The sequence below is a fragment of the Scomber scombrus genome, chromosome 11, assembly GCF_963691925.1.
Source record: "Scomber scombrus chromosome 11, fScoSco1.1, whole genome shotgun sequence".
Lineage (NCBI taxonomy): Eukaryota > Metazoa > Chordata > Actinopteri > Scombriformes > Scombridae > Scomber > Scomber scombrus.
Genome location: NC_084980.1, coordinates 4,285,333 through 4,303,623, shown reverse-complemented (window position 1 = coordinate 4,303,623; position 18,291 = coordinate 4,285,333). Strand labels below are relative to the sequence as shown.

Sequence of the window (18,291 nt, the reverse complement as noted above, 5' to 3'; positions counted from 1 at the left end):
AATTATACAGGTACAGATACATATTTCAATAAATGTAAACTACTAGTCCCAAAAGAAAATGCAGAACATTTCTGGGGAGATATTTTAGAGAAGTTTGCAATGAATGGGTCCCAATTACGCAGAGGGCTTAAGTGGAGTCACCATGAGGCATGGGTAACATATTGTGTTTAGTTATCATAGAAAGGAGTTTGCAGTAACATAAACAGCCATCAGATACCGAGTGGGTCGGTCTAAATAAAGAACATTAGTCTGTGTGATTATCCAGGCGACAAGTGTGAGGCAGCATAGACAGAGGTCTGCCACAGGTGACATGCTTGAGATTCACAGAAAGGCAGTAATGATGACAAACAATAGAGGGCTGTGCCTACATAACATGCTCCAATGTGATGCCAAGGTCACTGTGGAAGCCTTCTCCCATTATCAAGCAGCAGCTAGTGAAAGCTGGCCCCTCAGTTATAGTCCTGTTGACATGGCATTGTGTCTTTGAGGACAAAGATAACTGTGTGAAATTCCTGTTGAGAACCCCGCACTGATTGAGGAGAACAGCTACAGGGGCTTTGAGGATCTTCCCTTTGTTTGCATCAAGGATCAACTGCGGCAGATGATGGCATCACACTGGGTTCTGCTTCTCATAAATTTACTGAGAATGACAGGTATATCCCACCGCCCATAACGTTTTTATGTTCCATTTAGAATGCCTCTCATAAGTTCAGTCTGAGTCCAAGCTGAGCTGCTTCAGCTTTATTGCATGATTTACTTCAAGTCATAATTCTGATATCTTTGAAATCTACCTCATCAACAGTTATCAACGTGTTGCTCCAATAACAAGCAGAAACCTACCACACACTCACCCCTGGGTGCTTTTCATCAAGCTTACCGATTTGTGCTGTGTGTACATTTTGTTTATTTCAGTTTCATTGTCTAGGCCCACTATTTAATTACATGTAATGATTTCTAACTTATAAAACTGAACTAACAACGTATACGACATACATTGTAATAATGTATGGAAAACTGTGATGCACAGTCAATCACTAGCACTAACAATCACAGCCCCTTCAAAGGTTAAGAGATAAAAAGAGGGTCAACAGCTGCTGACAAGTGCCGAGATTATTTCCATTCTGATAACTTCCCAGGCCCTGTTACTGACAGCCGGCGTCAGGGTGCCAAATGGAAGTGAGAGATTCCATGTCCCTGCTAAAGACCAAGTGAAGATAATACTGACCTTATACGCAATGAAGGAAACATGATTTAAATGCTCTATGTCACGACAGATGTATATCGTCACCTCATCCATGAAGTGAACTATAAACTGTGCCAAGTTATTCAATGCAGCATTTAGCAACATGCATTTGTGCCCTCACTTCAATTATTGGTCAACACAAAGTGTCAGCAACTTAGAGACGGACAAAATGTATAGGTATGTCTGGTTGATCCAATTACAGTTTCTAAGCTGTGAAATTTTCTTTTTGTGACATTTTGTCCCATTTAAAGACTTAAAGCTGCTTATTGCCGGACCAAATATGACTTGGAGGGGTGATGTCATCCTCTCTGGATTTTCTGTTAATGAGTCTCTGTAGGTGTTGCTCTTTTCTTAGTTTGTTCAACCATTCTGTTGCTCAATGCTGCTCATTGTTAAAGGCAAAACTTGACTTTTTTCCATGTTACCACTGTTGCTACTGCTGGATATTTAAAACATTTTGTGCAGCAGAGGATTTTTTTTACTTCAGAGAGCAGCAGGTTTAAAAGCGTTTATAAACTGGCATTAAACCAAATATCTATTGTGTTAGGTCAGTAACATTTTTTATATGACAGTGTAAAAGAGGATTACTTTTAACTCCTGAGATGTAACCATGTGCATCACACAGTATATCATATTAAAGCTGGTCTAATTATAGTGGCGGCCTACTACTCCATCTTTGGTCATTCATCTTATTCACTTGAGCATAAGCTCAGATATCCTGTTAATCATGCTGATAATCCCTAACACATACTGTTCTGTATGTGGTGTACCGCTTAATGGAGAGGTGTGATATTGTTTTGCACATAGATACTTTCTTGTGCACTCAGGGAGTTAAGAACATGACATGTAATAAGAGAAGACACAGGACTCCCTGAATTTAACATAAAGGGAGTCTGGGGCCTCCCTCTCCTCCCTGCTCCTGCCTCAAATCATTATTTAGTCTCCAGCAGCAGCAACAATGACTCAGAATTGACACCAGCACCAAGGAAAAGCCCTAGACAGGTAAGGATAGCACTTTTATGTGTGGACATAAAAGAACACTGATTCTATACCACTGCATACTACTAGGAGTGAAACTACTAAATTGAGAAAACCACTCTGCTATACTCTACTGATAATCTTAGAACTAATCTCATATCATCAACATATTATAAAATGTATAGATTGACTTAGACTTAATTCAATTCAGGTTCCAATGCTTAATTTAATGTAAATGTACCATGAAATGGGAAAGTCATTTGAGTTGAATTTGTTTTTGTTGTGTGGATTGATTGTAGTGACCTCTCTTGCCATTTTGGAGAAACAGGCAGACCTGAGCAGGGATTCACTGACCAGCTGCAAGTGATTATACACTGGAATATGGAAGGCCTGGGAGAGAGCATGGATTTAATGTTGACCTTAAGGCCTGGGCTCTTGGGCTTTCTTTAACTCTATTTTAAGAACAAGAGATTTGTTTTGTGTCTCTCTGTTTTAGCCATCACCTCACCTCAACTCTTCAATTTTCAGGCCTTCTGCCACCACACGTCACTGATCCCCTGAGTTCTCCTGTTCAGGCCTAACTCCTCTCTCCCATCCTTCCTCCCCCCTGAATTAATATCTGACAGGTATTGTAATTTAAAACACTGTAATTAGTCAGACACTACAACAGTAAGATGTGTCTTAAAGCAAGTGCGCCACTGATTTAGCATTTGAAACCGACGCTAACACTGTTCGACTCAAAATGGATCAAAAAGGTTCCAAATGTATGTAGCAGAACCAGATATATCTTTTTATTCAACACCTTGCTCTTCCTTGTCAGAACCCGGTTCCTTGATTACCCACAATACAGTTCGGTCAGGGGATTCAAGAGCATTATACAAGTAGTGGTAAATGTAGCCTGGAGATGCTAGCCTCAAATAGAGATGAGGAGCTACAGAGGTCTGGTAACCCCACTTCTTTCTAACTTCACATATTTTTTCAAACTTGTAGTCTTAAGCACCAGTCAAAGCTGACTCAAGTGACATCCATTTCAATTTATCAGATTTCACACAGCTCCCTCTGGAGCCACAAAAGGCTTTATACTACTTTTTTCACATACCCAGTAGTACTCCCTAACACCTGTAAATACACTTTTTTTTCTTTATTTGGTATCACAAATAATTAACCTACAGTTTACATCATCATTATTAGTTGGATATTGATAGAAAGATTAACCTTTTCAGTATTTTCCAGTGTAATAATAGAACACAAAAAATAGAACATGGGGTCTTTTTTCCTGATGCCCAATGGAGAAGGTGAATCTTTTCAAAGAGAAAGATTAATTAACTATTATGTACTAAACACCAAGGGTGTTTAGCTTAAGCCTTTTCTGAAATTCCTTTTCTTGGAGCTACACTGTTTTTCAGATAGGTATTTTGTTTTAATATTTAAAGATACTGAAAGTAGAATCCCAAAAATAAGTCATTTTTGTCAGTCTAGTCCAAGCGGGGAGTTCTGGTCCTCTGAAATGATGCCAACGCGGAAGTAACTTGAAACTGCATTATATAAAAAGGCCACCAGGGGGCGACCGTTTTGGTGTCAAAAGGACTTCTGTCTCTATACAAGTCAATGGAGAATTCACCAACTTCTCACTTGATTTCTAAACTCAGTAAACGTTTTCAAAATGTGTTTATGGTCTCAATCGCTAGTTTAAAGCCTTCTTCAATGCAGTATGATGTTCATTTGTGAAATGTTGGCCTCCCTGATTTTATATTTGACGATAAAGCAGGGTATGCATTAGGGCGAGATTGACAGGTTGATTGGTTCACAGGTTCAGGAGGGCGCCTCATGCCCCTTCTGATGCCCATATAAGTAGAATCCGTGTTTTTATTTTTCCCGGAATGCACCGGAAATTTTCAAAATGGCGCTGCCCAGATCCGAAACTATTGGCTTCCGAGCAGCAGTCCACAAACCAATGGGTGACGTCATGGATATTACGTCCATTATATATACAGTCTATGGTCTAGTCACTAATTCCGGGTTAGGGTTAGGATTTTATGCCTAAACTATTTACTTTTAAACATGTGATAATGATTGGCTTCCTGGGAACCACATTTCACAGCAGCTGGAAGAGAGGCCTCTGAACTGGTGTGATGAAGTATATACTAGGATTCTTCCAGCCAAACGCTCTCAGTGGGACTGAGCTTGATATCCTCCACTGACATTCATAGACTGGAATGCAGCTCTTAGTGTCCTTTTCCCATTTTTGTTTTATGTACATGGTACTTGCTATTTTAATTTCCTTGAATCCTCTATATAGTCTTGAAATTATCGTAAGCCCAGAATCTGCCCTATAGGCACTAATAAAAACTTACAATAGGTTATTTTCAAATACTTTTTGACCCTTCAACATAGAAGTGTTTTTGTGACAGCATGAAGAAATCTAAAAAACTAACATGTATGTAACCTGTGTAGTGTTTTTAGTGTCTGAAATTGCTCAGTGTCCCCTGATTAAAGAAGGTGAGGAAAGGCCCTGGTTAGCCCAAACCTTGTAGCTTGCATTCAATCTACTTAGGGTAAAGTCAAGGTCATGAGAGCATCATCTCAAAGTCTTTAAGGAAGCCACTTGTAATATTTAACCATATTTTCAGAGATAAAGTCAATCCACTCATTACCTGTTTCCATTAGGTTTTTATTTAGTCTTTTATCCCCTAACCATGCCTGAATTGAAACTGTCCTGGATATGTTCTCTTCATTTTCTTTCCGTCTTGCTTGATAATCAGTATTGCACCAACAAAACCAGTTCTTCACTTGGTCAGATGTAGTCCTTTAGGCAGTGCACGTCTTACCCTTTTCTTTCTTTGCAAGTTGGAGAGTTTGAAACCTTATTGAGGTTTTTTTTTTACCTTGCCAAATATACCACAATATGAATTTATCCCATTCACTGAAATGTTTATCAATTATTTCAATCGGAAGACTGTGGAAGTATATTATATTGTTTTTAAATTTGATATTTCCTTTTTAATCCTTATTTTGTTCATCCTTCTTTTTAGATCAGGTCAAAAAGTAAACATATTTGTGATGTGTCGAATCGGTGGATTTCCCCTTTAACCTGTCCTGTGCTAAATATCTTCATATTCATAATTTGATTAAGATATGATAAATCCACAATGTTTTATTAACCCATTCATTCTCAAAAAGAAGAGAAAAAAGAATTCAAAGTTGAGCATAAGCTTGATGACATTTTATTAAGCACTACAGGCAGTGAATAGTGATAGATGAGCGGATCTACTTTACACAGCAGTCAGCAGGTTTTCTGAAGGCTCCAAAGCTTCACTCTGCATCAAACCCTTTCTGTTGCAGCCGGGAAAGTTGGAGAGAAAGAAAGAGAGACAGCTGTTAGTTCTTCAGATTAATATTGCTTTAGTATCATAAACATTGAAATTGACATATCACATATTTGTGCGAATAATTGAAAAGCAGAGCAGCATATGAGTAAAATGCAGCAATCAGAGGACAGCATGTGTCAGGGTAGGATGCTGTGCGCCTTCTGCAGGGTGCATGCGTCATACCTTGGAGCCAGCATCACGGCTCTTGACACGCATCTTGTTGACCTGAGACTCAGCAATATCAGCTCTCTCTTCAGCCTCATCCAGCTCATGCTGCAGCTTGCGGAATTTCCCCAAGTGAGAATTGGCCTGTTCTTCCTGTTAAAGATAAATTAAAGAAATATTATTACTCAGACCAGGGGAAGAAACCACATGGAGAATTCACTTCAATAAATTCCACACTTACAGCCTCCTCAGCAGATCTCTTGTAGGATTTAACTTTCAGCTGCAGCTTGTCAACCAGGTCCTGGAGTCTAGCAATATTTTTGCGGTCCTCCTCAGTCTGTGAAAAAAAAAGACAATATTCCACACATGTTCCCGTAAAAAGAACTGTAACTTCATATGTAGGTTATTGTTAATGTTTGCAACAAGGTACAACCTGATAGGTGAGTTCTTTGATGCGGCGCTCATATTTCCGGATGCCCTTCACAGTTTCACTGCTTTTCTTCTGCTCCATTTCCACCTCATTTTCCAGCTCCTTCACCTGGTCAAGATTTTGCAAATAACTTGTATTCAACATCATTGGTGTTTAAAACATGACAAAGATTAGACATGTAACAGAAATACTCACTCTTGTCTCAAGCTTCTGCACTTGCTTCTTGCCTCCCTTCATGGCAATCTGTTCAGCTTCATCCAGACGGTGCTGCAGGTCTTTGATGGTTTGCTCCATGTTCTTCTTCATACGCTCAAGGTGAGCACTGGTGTCTTGTTCCTTCTTCAGCTCCTCTGCCATCATGGCAGCATCAGTAATGGCCTTCTTGGCCTTCTCTTCAGCATTTCTGCACTCCTGCAGTGCATCTTCCACTTCTGTCTGAAGCTGGGATGTATCACCCTCCAGCTTCTTCTTCTGGTTTAACAGACTAGTGTTCTACATATTTTAAGATGTGATATTTGAGAATATGAAAAAGGTGTGTCAGTGAACTTCAGAAATAGTAAATTGTTTTAGTTTTCTTAATATCCAAGAAAACAAGTAAGTCTGTGGTTGTGTTGCAGTAAGTCATCAGGTCTCACCTGTGAGTGCAGTAGCTGCACCCTCTCACTAACATCCAGCAGCTCTTGTTCAGCAAGTTTGCGGCTTCTCTCAGTTTGCTCGAGAGCACCCCTCAATTCCTCCAGTTCAGTCTGAAGTAAATTATTGCGTCTCTCAACAATAGCAATGTTCTCTTTAAGGTCATCATTGGCCCGAACAGACTCATCCAGCTGAATTTGGCAATCCTAAATGGGATGATAATAACATTCATATTCATATTCAGTCTGAATTAGAAACATCTTAAGAGAGTGAACATTTCTGTCTCTTTAGTTTACCTTCAAATGTGCATGAATTGATTTAAGTTGTTTCTGGGCCTCAGATGCCTGCCTATTGGCCTGGCTCAGCTGGATCTCCATCTCATTGAGGTCTCCCTCCATCTTCTTCTTGAGACGCAGTGCCTCATTTCTGCTGCGACACTCAGCTTCAAGAGAGCTCTGCAGGGTGTCGATTGTCCTCTGCTGGTTCCTCTTGCACTGCTCCATCTCCTCATCTTTCTCAGCTAGTTTGCGTTCAATATCAGCTTTAACTTGATTGAACTCAAGCTGGGCTCTCAGAATCTTACCCTCTTCATGCTCCAGGGAGGCCTGATGGACAGGATGGTACACAGTTATACAAATTAACACGCACTGTTACTCTAAAATGTGTTATTCATCAAAGAAGGTCTGTACCTCTGCTTCCTCAAGAGCAGACTGGATCTCAGTCTTCTCCTGTTCCAGCTGCTTACGAACCTTCTCCAACTCATAAAAGATTTTTCCTCTTTCACTAATTTGTTCAGTGAGGTCAGAAATCTCCTCTGTTGGTGGAAGTAATTTGAAGTTAGTTGGTTGTTTGGCATCTCAATCACATGCTAAGTGTACTATGTGAAACATTACCCTGTAAATTCTTGTTCTCTCTCTTCGTGGTCTCCAGATTATCCAGAGACTCTTCATAGGAGTTCTTCAGTTTAAAAAGCTCAGTGCTCAGAGACCTGGACTCCTTTTGAGAGCTCTCCAGTTCTGTTTGAGACTCCTCATATTTCTGCTTCCACTCAGACAGGACCTAGATATAAAGATGCAAGTTGTAAGACCCCTTTTCATGTCTAAGTCTATACTTTAGACTTAGGTTGAAGTGCTTTTACAATCTATTTTTGTTTTCATATAAACATAAGTAGCAATCAAACTATAGTGATATTATGAAGTTGTGTAGCCACAAGCTTATACGTACTGTAGGTAGCTATTATTGATGTTATTTAGAAATTTAAACTAATATTCCAACTAGAAGAATATGCTAATATTCCATTGAAGTCCTGGTTCTTAGAGTGTAGAAATGTATAATTAATGTTGATGATAATGAATAATGATACACCTTGTCAAAGTGTCTTTGCTTCTTGTCCAGAGCAGCAGCAGCAGCATTAGACCTCTCTACATCCACCATGAGATCTTCAATCTCATTCTGCAGTCTGTGTTTGGTCTTCTCCAGAGAAGAACATTTAGCATTCACTGCTTCAACCGCCTCCTCTGCGTCCTGCAGACGCTGAGCCAGCTTCTTTCTAGATTATGACAGAATTTAATCAGGTTTTATTGCTTTTTAACTTTTAAGCATTGTTTGTGTGAAAATTATTTTTACTTACTTGGCATCCTCAAGTTCTTCGGTCCTCTGGATGGCATCAGTTTCGTACTTAGTTCTCCACTGAGCCACCTCAGAGTTGGCCTTGGACATGCCACGCTGCAGTTCAGCCTTGGCCTCCTGCTCCTCCTCATATTGCTCCCTGAGCAGGTCACAGTCATGACGAGAGGACTGCACTGCATGAGCTAATGCATTCTTCGCCTGGTCGCATAAAGACAATATAGATGTTTCTCTTTTTTTGAGACATTCAGAGAAATTAACACATTTAGCATTATTTCCATACCTTTACTTCCTCCTCTAGTTGTCTTTTCAGATCTTCAAGTTGTTGATTGTAGGTATTCTTTCCTCTAGTCAGCTGTGAAACAAGAGATTCTTTCTCCTCGAGCTGTCTTATAAGCTCATCTGGAAAAGCAAGTTCAGTTTTAGATTATCATTATTCTACATTATACAAGTTTAAAAGTGTAATACTCACCATTCTCAGCTTGAAGCTTGGCTTTCTGGGTGGTGAAGTCATTAAGGGATCTTTGAGATTCGTCATATTTAGTCCTGTATTCATTCATTTGGTCCTCCATAGTTCTGCAGTTCTTCTCCAAGTTAGTCTTCAAAATAAATGTATCACAATAATATATAATGAATACTATAGAGCTAAATTTCTTCACTTCTTTAATTTCTTTCCCCCGTTAAGTTTTATCCCTACAATACATTTAACCTTCTATGGCATTTTTATTTTAGCCATTATAAAATTTGTTGCCTGAGGGTAAAACAATTCCATAGAGGATTAAGTTTATACAGATTACTGATTTTGCATCACCTCTAAGAATCAAACCGCTGTCATTCAAACAACTAGTGGGTGGTCAGGTGGCTCCACCAGTGTGGAAATTTGCATTGAGAATCTTTAAGCACACATACCTTAGATTTCACAATATGTTCCATATTAGAGACCACATCATCCAGTTCCAGTCTGAGCTCACTCTTCTCCTTCTCCAGTTTCTGCTTGACTCTCTGCAGGTTGTCAATCTGCTCCCCGAGGTCAGCAACACTGTCAGCTTGTTTCTTCCTCAGGGTAGCAGCAGTAGCTTCATGCTGCAGAGTGGCCTCTTCAAGGTCTCTGCGGAGTTTCAGGAACTCAGCCTCCCTCTTCTTGTTCATCTCAATCTGAGCAACGGTTGCTCCACCAGCCTCCTCCAGCCTCTCGCTGATCTCCTCCAGCTCTCTGGACAAGTCAGCTCTCTGCTTTTCCACCTTGGCTCGGGCAGCTCGCTCTGCCTCAAGCTCTTCTTCCAGCTCCTCTACACGAGCCTAGTGTCAAAACATGTTTAAATGCATTGTACCTCAGGAAAATCTTAACATGTAATAATAAGACCCAATACTGCATTTTTACCTGTAGCTCTTTCAGCTTCTTCTGAAGTTGAAGTATTATGGCTTGGTCATCTTCAATTTTGCTGTTCAGCTGGCTGACCTCAAAGTCCTTCCTGTAGCAGTGTAAGGTTTCAGTGTTAGTTAATTAAAACTCCATATTGCAACAAGATCAAATACCTGTTACCGGTTAAACAATGTTATATTGCATTTGTACTTTTTCAGGCGCTCCTCCGTCTGTTGTTTGTCATTTTCTAGATCCATTATAGTCTCCTGGGACAACTTGAGGTCTCCCTCTAGCTTTCTCTTGGCTCTTTCAAGGTCCATTCGAATTTTCTTCTCTTGCTCAAGAGATCCTTCAAGCTTAATGCAAATACATAGAATCACAACATTTGTGAATTGTTTAATTATTAATACTTTCAGTAGTAGAATGATTTTAATATGGATTCTTACATCATCAACTTGTTGCTCCAGCTTAGTCTTGGCCTTGGTCAGAGTGTTGACTTTGTCTTCTTCACTCTGCAGGTCATCCAGCGTTTGCTGATGAGCTTCCTGTAAGGCTTTCTTTTCCTTGGTCAACTTGGCAATGATTTCCTCCAGAGCAGACATCTCCTCAGTCAGGTTTTTTACCTAGGGAGCATGAAAAGATGCATTTTACTATGCCCCATCAAGTTGCTGATCTGTTAAAATAAATGGTTAAGTCAATTGTCATACCTTGTTCTCAGTGGCATGCTTCTCCTTCTCCACTTTAGCCAGAGTTAACTCTAAGTCATCAATGTCTTTCTTTAACTCAGAGCATTCATCTTCCAGCTTCCTCTTCTTAGCAGTCAGTTCAGCATTCATCTCCTCCTCATCCTCCATTCTTTCTGTTGTCTCTTTGATTTTTGCCTCCAGTTGGATTTTGTTTTTGATCAGCCCCTCACATCTTTCCTCTGCATCACAGAGATTGTCTTGCTCCTGCAATGTTTAATCTCATTAGCACATACATTAATGACTGGTTAGGAAAATGTTGCTATAGTGTCATTCTCACCGTTTGAACTTGAAGCTGCAGGTCATTTTTCTCTTGGAGAATAGAGACCATTTTCTCCTCCAGTTCCTTCCTACGAGCTTCAGACTTTGCATAAGCTTCTTTCAACTTCAGGAATTCTTCCTTCATGTTGGCCATTTCCTTTTCTGATTCAGCAGATCTCAGCAGGGGTTTGATCTTGAAGAACAACTTCATCCAGGGCCAATTCTTGACTCCCATGAATGAACGGACATTCCACTGGATCACTAATAATGCATCTCTAGATTTTTTTTTTTTTTTTTTTTACAGTAAACAGAAGGCATTAGTTTAATATACAAATTACAGATCAACAATCTTTGACCAGTTCCAGCAGGACACAAAAGATACCTGCGTTCCACAATCTTCTGAAACTCAATACGAGACAGGAGACCACGGGATCTGGCTTGAATACCAGTGATGATTTTAGAGAGACGCTCATCTCTCATCTCCTCAAGCAGACCCAGCAATCCAGCTTTGAAGAACACCTGGCAACAATAGCAATGGGCATTTACCTTCCACATCTTCCACTGTAATCATGTTTTATTTTAATCAATATTAGTACAACTTCAAGTGATACCTTGGTATGTCCAAACTTGTATTGATTGTGATCAATATCCAGAGACCCAAGGAGTTTCTCTGCTCCCTTCTTGCTGTCAATGAACTGACCCTCAGGGATGGCAGCAGGATTCAAGATGCGATATCTGGAAAATAAAAGACAAATGTCTTTGAGAATAATATTTGTATATTCTTTTGAAATTATATGATTTAACACTTATTATGACGTGATACCTCTGTTTGAAATCTCCATAGAGGATCCTGTTGGGGAAGCCCTTTCTGCAAATCCTGATGCCTTCCAGCACACCATTACAGCGCAGCTGGTGCATGACCAGAGGGTTCTCCATGGCCCCAGGAGTCTTGGACTCATTGGGGATGATGCAGCGTACAAAGTGGGGGTGAGTAGACCTCAAGTTGGTCATCAGCTTGTTCAGGTTCTCCTTTAATGTGAATAATTTTTCATTTAAAGTAAGTATTTGCTACTGTACTTATGTAAAAAATACCATATCCAAGGATACAAATAATCATTTAATACCCTATGAAGAGCAGACACAGTTTGAAAAGATGATCCCTTCCTCTTCTTCCCTTTTTGGCCTTCAGTGCCTTCAGTCACTGTTAAGAAAGAAATCATGTCATCTTAGAACTAAACAACATATTAATTGTGATGTGTGCAAATTCAATATTTACTCAAAATTACCTAAGTCAGCTCCAGCATAATTTGCAAAGAGTAATGCAAGAAGCTTAAGACTAGATTTCTGGTACAGTCCGACAACAGTCTCATTCAGAGGATCCTTGTTCTTCACCAGCCAGTTGCAGATATTATAGTCAACAGTTCCAGCGTAGTGGACCAGGGCAAAATGAGCCTCTGGTTTCCCTTTCACAATTCTAGGCTTCTGGAAGTTGTTGGATTTTCCCAGGTGGTTGTCATAGAGTTTAGCTTTAAAGGTGGTATCACTGGCTTTGGGAAACATGCACTCCTCTTCAAGGATGGACATAATACCCATGGGCTGAAAAAAAAAATTACAGAATAAAAACAAAAGTGCTGTCTTACAAGTGGAATAAACAATGAAGTAACTTATTTGAAAGACGGATAATTTTTTGATACAATATTTTTCATAACTCACCTTTTCAATCAGATCAATACAGGCCTGCAAGTCCATACCAAAATCAATGAAAGTCCATTCAATGCCCTCTTTCTTGTACTCTTCCTGCTCCAGCACAAACATGTGATGGTTGAAAAACTGTTGCAGTTTTTCATTGGTGAAGTTGATGCACATCTGCTCAAAGGTGTTGAACTGCAAATATGATTTTTCTTGTAAGTTTTTTTTCTGTCTATTTTATATTGAAAGGGAGATATTTATTGTGTTCTAATAAAAATCACTTACATCAAAGATCTCAAATCCAGCTATGTCCAATACACCAATGAAGTACTGGCGAGGCTGCTTGGTCTCCAGTGAGTGGTTGATTCTCACCACCATCCACAGGAACATCTTTTCATAAACAGACTTGGATAGAGCTCCAATAGCATATGTCACCTGCAAAATAGACAATATATTTAATCCCATATATGCAAACAAATTAAATTCTCATTTTTGTACATCTTTAATGTGACTATTTAACCTCTACAGAAGTAACTATATAGACAATGTTATGTATTCCTTTATTAGAAAATAAAGCATTTCCCTTTAAGTCAATTTCCCATATTTCTTACCTGATTAACACTTTGTCCCTTGGTGACCCACTCATTTCCTACTTTGACTCTTGGATGACAGAGAGCTTTGATGAGGTCAGCAGAGTTCAGGCACATCAGATAAGCTACTTTGTCAGCATCTGAGGAAGGAAAGCAAATACTATATAATTAACATGTCTGCTTAGGCCAGAACCTCTTGGTTGGTATTGAGCTAACATGGCACACTGAACCTCTCTCACCTTCAGTGCCATCAGCCTCTGCCTGCTCCTCTCGCTGTTTCTGCTTGAATTTCATATTGCCATGGTGCATGATGGCACCAGTCAACTTGTACACAGAGTTCTTTTCCTCTTGGGTAAAGCCCAGTACATCATAGGCACTCTGTGGAGGAGCAGTAAGTAACACTAGATCAGGAACAATGAATTATAATTCTCCTCAAAATAATACTAAGCTGAGAATCTTTATGTCAATTTCCTTAATACAGTGACTTAGTTATAGTCATTATTACTAGATCAAAGTTTAAAGAGGAATTGTGAATAGTGGACTAAGAAAGAGACTGACGTCTGTTGCCATCAGTTCGTCTGCATCATCAATGGAGGCCACTTGGGTTTCCCCCTGAGAGATGAAGGCGTAATCATAGGGATTATTTGTGATCAGCAGCATCTCTGGTGGACAGAGAAAGAGGATGAGACAAGGTCAGACAGATGAACAACATACTGAAACAAAAACAACAGCCTTTTTCTTGTTCAGAGGCAAACCAGCAGTGAGCACACAAAACATAACAACAGCCCTGTACTGACCAAGGAGTTCAGGCTTCTTCTGAGACAGAATCTGGTAGAAAATGTGGTAATCTCTCTCAGCCTTGAGCTGGAAAGTCACACGAGACTTCTCCAGAAGATCTGGAGTTCAAAGTACAAGAGAGAAGAGCGTTAAATCCACTCTGCTGATGTGACAAAACATAAATGATATTTCCATTATTAGTTTAAGTGTGATGAGGGTGTGTGCTCTTACATGTTTCAATATCAGCAGAGGCTAACTTTCCCCTCGTATCAAAATGAATTCGGATAAATTTACCCTGAAGAATAAAAGTTGTACATTGATATATGACAACATTACTGATTATGCTTTCATGTGAACTAAATACATAAAATACATAATTTATTCACATAAAGATTAGGTACTTACAAATCTGGAGGAGTTGTCATTCCTGATGGTCTTGGCATTACCAAAAGCTTCCAGAGCAGGGTTAGCCTGGATGATTTGATCCTCCAGGGTGCCCTGTCACAGAGGAACATTGTGCATACTTAATCTGTAAATTATGTTTAAGGATATAAAGAGACTACAGCTTACTCTGGTGCAGCACTAAGGTTTTTGTTTCATCTTTGTAACTTATAAAGGATGTAACACAGTTATTAGTCAATCAGGAAAGGAATTTCGCCATGGTTTGTGAATTCGTAATTTTTAAATTCAATTGGTCACCAGAGCACAGAGAAGGTTTCTTGAAAGGGAAATCTGTTTCATTTAAAAAGGGAGTAAAAGTTAGTGGTGAAACACTTTTTTTGGTATACTTATATTATCTGTAGTCCTCAAAAACCCTCCAACAACTCACATATTTGAATGAGCTCATTATTTACCTTGTCTTTGGCAACATCTTTCTTAGGGCCTCCAGCTGCAATACTTGCAAAGTACTGGATGACTCTCTTTGTGTTGACAGTCTTTCCTGCACCAGATTCTCCACTATAATTGAAAAGTCAATGGTCAGTACTTACAACGGCATAATATAAAAAAGATTTCAGAGCATCTAGGGTCAATGATGCTTTTACGTATAAAGTATTATACATACGTGATCAGAATTGACTGATTTTCACGGTCTGCAAAATAAATTTAAAGAGAATACAGTTTTGTTAATTTAGCACAATTACATATATCTGAGAAAAGTTACCCAAAACAGTATCTAACTCATCACTTAAGATTGCAGGCTTCCTCAGCATTTGAATTGTATGTGAGTATATGATAACTGCAGGTCAAATACCAGCAAGCATGTATTGGTAGGCATTGTCAGAGATGGAGAAGATGTGAGGAGGAGCTTCACTCCTCTTCTTTCCTCTGTAGGCAACAACCACCTCTTGGTTGTAGACTGGCAGCCACTTGTAGGGGTTAACAGTCACACAGAAGAGCCCAGAGTAGGTCTGAGAAACACAGAAAAATCTGGTTTTATTTGATTGATTTCAGGTTTTTGACACACTTACAGTACCAGTCAAACATCTTCCTATTCCTTCTTTCCTTCCTTCCCATTCACTTGATGAGAAAATGTATCCAAACCTTTGACTGGCACTGTATCTCTAATTCCTCATACAGGTTTTTTGTACTAACTTTCAGTCCGTCACTGTGTTTGTGTCTTTAAAAAACAATTCACTATATTACAGTGTTTAAAAGTATTATTAAACCTCAACATATTTCTTCTAGGTGTAAAAGTACTGCTTTATCTCATCTAGATGAGCTTTCAGCACAAGACTTAGACAGTAGCGTTTGTTGGCAAACTTTGTTAATCGACTTGAAGGCTATACTCACATAGATCATCCATGCTGCGTAACGCTCTTTGAGGTTAAAAAGCACAGCTGGCTCATGGAGGAAAGTCAACATGGCCATGTCCTCGATCTTGTCGAACTTTGGAGGGTTCTGTTGCATGATATCGGTGTCTTTGACAGTGACCGTCTAAGGAAAAAGAATTACGTTTTCAGTTTAAACTGTAATAGCCACATGAGTGAGTAATCCAAACAATCAGACAGTCTGTTGTGGTTTTTGTTACCTGAATGTGCTATCTTGTTAGCAACAATACTGCTTGTGCAACATATCAAAGCATGCCACACATTGTTATTGACAGATGGCAGCAATGTCTCGCTTCATCACTCAGCTGCTCACTGCAGAGACTGGAGACACTGCAATTGCAGCCATACTCAAGCTCCCTTTCACACTCACTTAAGGATAAATGCTTTAAATCACACATAGGTTTACAGCCACATTAACACCTGCTTCCTGTCAAGGACTCACACATTGACTCACATTCACTTCTAATGTGTTTTCTTTGCTTTTTTAGTCGACCCTGGTGACTGGAGTGACTAAATGGATTAAATCCCTTTTCTGGGATTCAAGTTCACTGAAGAACAAGTGGAACATCTGTCTGGCATGCTTGGTAAGTCACAGCAGGTATTTAGCATCAACTAAATTGTTCACTTTTAGTTACAAGCTTTGCACAGCCTGCCTTGTAGTTCTGGTTATCCTAAGATTATTAGATTTGGTGTATTTTAGCATTGTGCTTACACTTCATTTTGGATGTATTTGCATGTTAAGTTGAGGCTTTAGGTTTATAATAATTGTATCATCTTAACTATGATAAGAATGTGCTGTCAGTAATATGAACCAAATCCTGAATGGTAAATTGTAACCACTGACCTTCCCGCGTTGCGTATCCACAGTGACCTTGTCCCCGTCTCGGCTGGTGATGGTTGCCTTCACAAACTCTTCCACCGCATCGGGGACATAACACTCTTTCTTTATGTCAAAGGGACGTGTGGAGGCCTCCATACGTTCTTTATCCGACTTCCTCAGGAATGGGGCAGCCAGCCCAAACGCAGACATCTGTGCATCCCCCATGGCTACACTAATGTATATTTATAAAAAATATATGTATAGTTAGTAACGATAATTCCATCTACATCTGATACTATACTGTAATAATAATTATTATTTAATTAATAATATCATGAGTCACCAAGGAAAATTTGTACTTATTCCTTAGCATTTGCATTTGACTATTTACAAATCAGTCATTGTCTTAAACCTTCCCTTAAGGATCCTTAGGGGCTTAAGGTATTGATGAGCTATAGAAGCCATTAAAAGGAAAGAGGAATTACCAAGTGGGTTCAACTCAGATGATGAGGATGGTGAGATGAGACTTCAGAGTATCAGTGATCCACCTGCAGTGTAAAGAGAGGACTTCAAGATATTAAGATCAAAGTAAAATGTCTGAAATAACATGTTTCTTCTACTTACCAGTATTCATGATAACTTGTTCTTGTCAGATACATTGTGGCATTAGTTAAGTACAAATGTCACAATGTATCTGACAAATGAGATGGGACATACAGTATTAAAAAAACACTGATGAATGCATAATACAGCCAGCTGTGCAGACTTACAAAGGCCAGGTGAAGAAGAAGCAGCTCTTAGACTTGGCAAGCAGGGATCAAATATATAACCCCAGATCAACCTGCCTTACAAGGCCAAGGGTACCACCCTGACCTGCTAACCAATACACACACACACCCACCCACCCGTACACACACACGCACACACATCAACAGGTACACTAGTTCCACACATTCCACTCTACTCACACACACACACTGTGGTAATCACCATCACTTTTATCACTAATGACAGGGCTCTCTATAGCCCTCATGATGTCTGGCTGCCCTCTCTGTTTATTTGTCTCTACTTAACATGTCCAAATAATGTGATTTTTTGGGAGCAATGCCAGGAACTTTCTCCTGCATAACTCATCCATGACTCACCCAAACCATAACCACACGCCCACACTTTTTTGTCATCTCTCGCGTTTTCCAAGTGAGGACCGTTCATGGACGGAAACCAGATTCCATTTATTCCTTATGAGGCGAAGAAAAGAAGGGCAGATGTAGCAAGAAAGGTATGAATTTTCACCTTGGTCAAAAGTAAAAAATACCTGTCCACATATTTTATGTATGCATTCTGTACAGTATGATTTTTAACCGAAAGGATCTGGGTCAGAAAAAAATAATAATAATTGGAAAATCTTAGTTAATAGGAACAGTAGGAGAAATTGCTGTCATTTTTTATTTAAGGAATATTGTAGAATGTCAATAAGACTTTAAAACAAGGTGCCTTAATTTCAAGGGATTTATCTTCACAATAGATTTGAGCTAAAATAATATAATAATAAAATTCAAATAAAGTATGCATCAAACAGAGGTTGTTTCAGAACCCCTTTTTTAATATTTCAACTCTCCGGGAGATCTGCCCATTGAACGTTTCCTGAGCCACTTTAAAGCCAGTTGTGCCTGGAACAGTACAACTCCTTAGCTGTGCACTGAAGACATTAATGTAGGACAGCAGTGATTACACACACGGATCCTCAGCCTTCCAGGACAGTGACCCTGCCTCATC

The 18,291-nt window shown here is 39.4% G+C and overlaps 1 protein-coding gene across 2 annotated transcripts; it reads right to left on the bottom strand.

Annotated features, from left to right (window-relative positions):
* Positions 1-5,766: 5,766 nt before the first annotated feature.
* LOC133990281 (myosin-7-like) lies at positions 5,767-16,740 on the bottom strand. Of its 2 annotated transcripts, none has more exons than XM_062428546.1 (36): positions 16,540-16,740; positions 15,658-15,801; positions 15,119-15,275; positions 14,930-14,957; positions 14,721-14,823; positions 14,272-14,364; positions 14,098-14,161; positions 13,887-13,985; positions 13,648-13,751; positions 13,329-13,467; positions 13,111-13,229; positions 12,785-12,934; positions 12,524-12,694; positions 12,097-12,406; positions 11,935-12,011; positions 11,634-11,839; positions 11,422-11,545; positions 11,193-11,329; positions 10,830-11,085; positions 10,514-10,756; positions 10,253-10,429; positions 10,017-10,162; positions 9,825-9,915; positions 9,353-9,742; positions 8,916-9,042; positions 8,727-8,845; positions 8,448-8,644; positions 8,183-8,366; positions 7,711-7,876; positions 7,507-7,631; positions 7,114-7,422; positions 6,820-7,023; positions 6,380-6,676; positions 6,188-6,292; positions 5,996-6,091; positions 5,767-5,907 (listed from the first exon to the last, which is right to left on the bottom strand). In XM_062428546.1, exons 1-36 carry the CDS (start codon positions 16,738-16,740, stop codon positions 5,767-5,769), a joined length of 5,799 nt encoding a protein of 1,932 aa, XP_062284530.1. The 2 variants fall into 2 exon arrangements, with proteins under 2 accessions (XP_062284530.1, XP_062284531.1); XM_062428547.1 differs by having other exon boundaries at positions 11,935-12,002.
* Between the last annotated feature and the right edge of the window lie 1,551 nt (positions 16,741-18,291).

Excerpts from the sequence above, each read along its gene's own strand:
- LOC133990281 (XM_062428546.1), bottom strand. The coding sequence starts at position 16,740 with ATGGGGGATGCACAGATGTCTGCGTTTGGGCTGGCTGCCCCATTCCTG. Across the intron at positions 14,162-14,271 it reads ATGACAACTCCTCCAGATTT|GGTAAATTTATCCGAATTCA; the intron begins GTAAGTACCTAA and ends TTTATTCTTCAG. Across the intron at positions 13,752-13,886 it reads GAAGAAGCCTGAACTCCTTG|AGATGCTGCTGATCACAAAT; the intron begins GTCAGTACAGGG and ends TCTGTCCACCAG.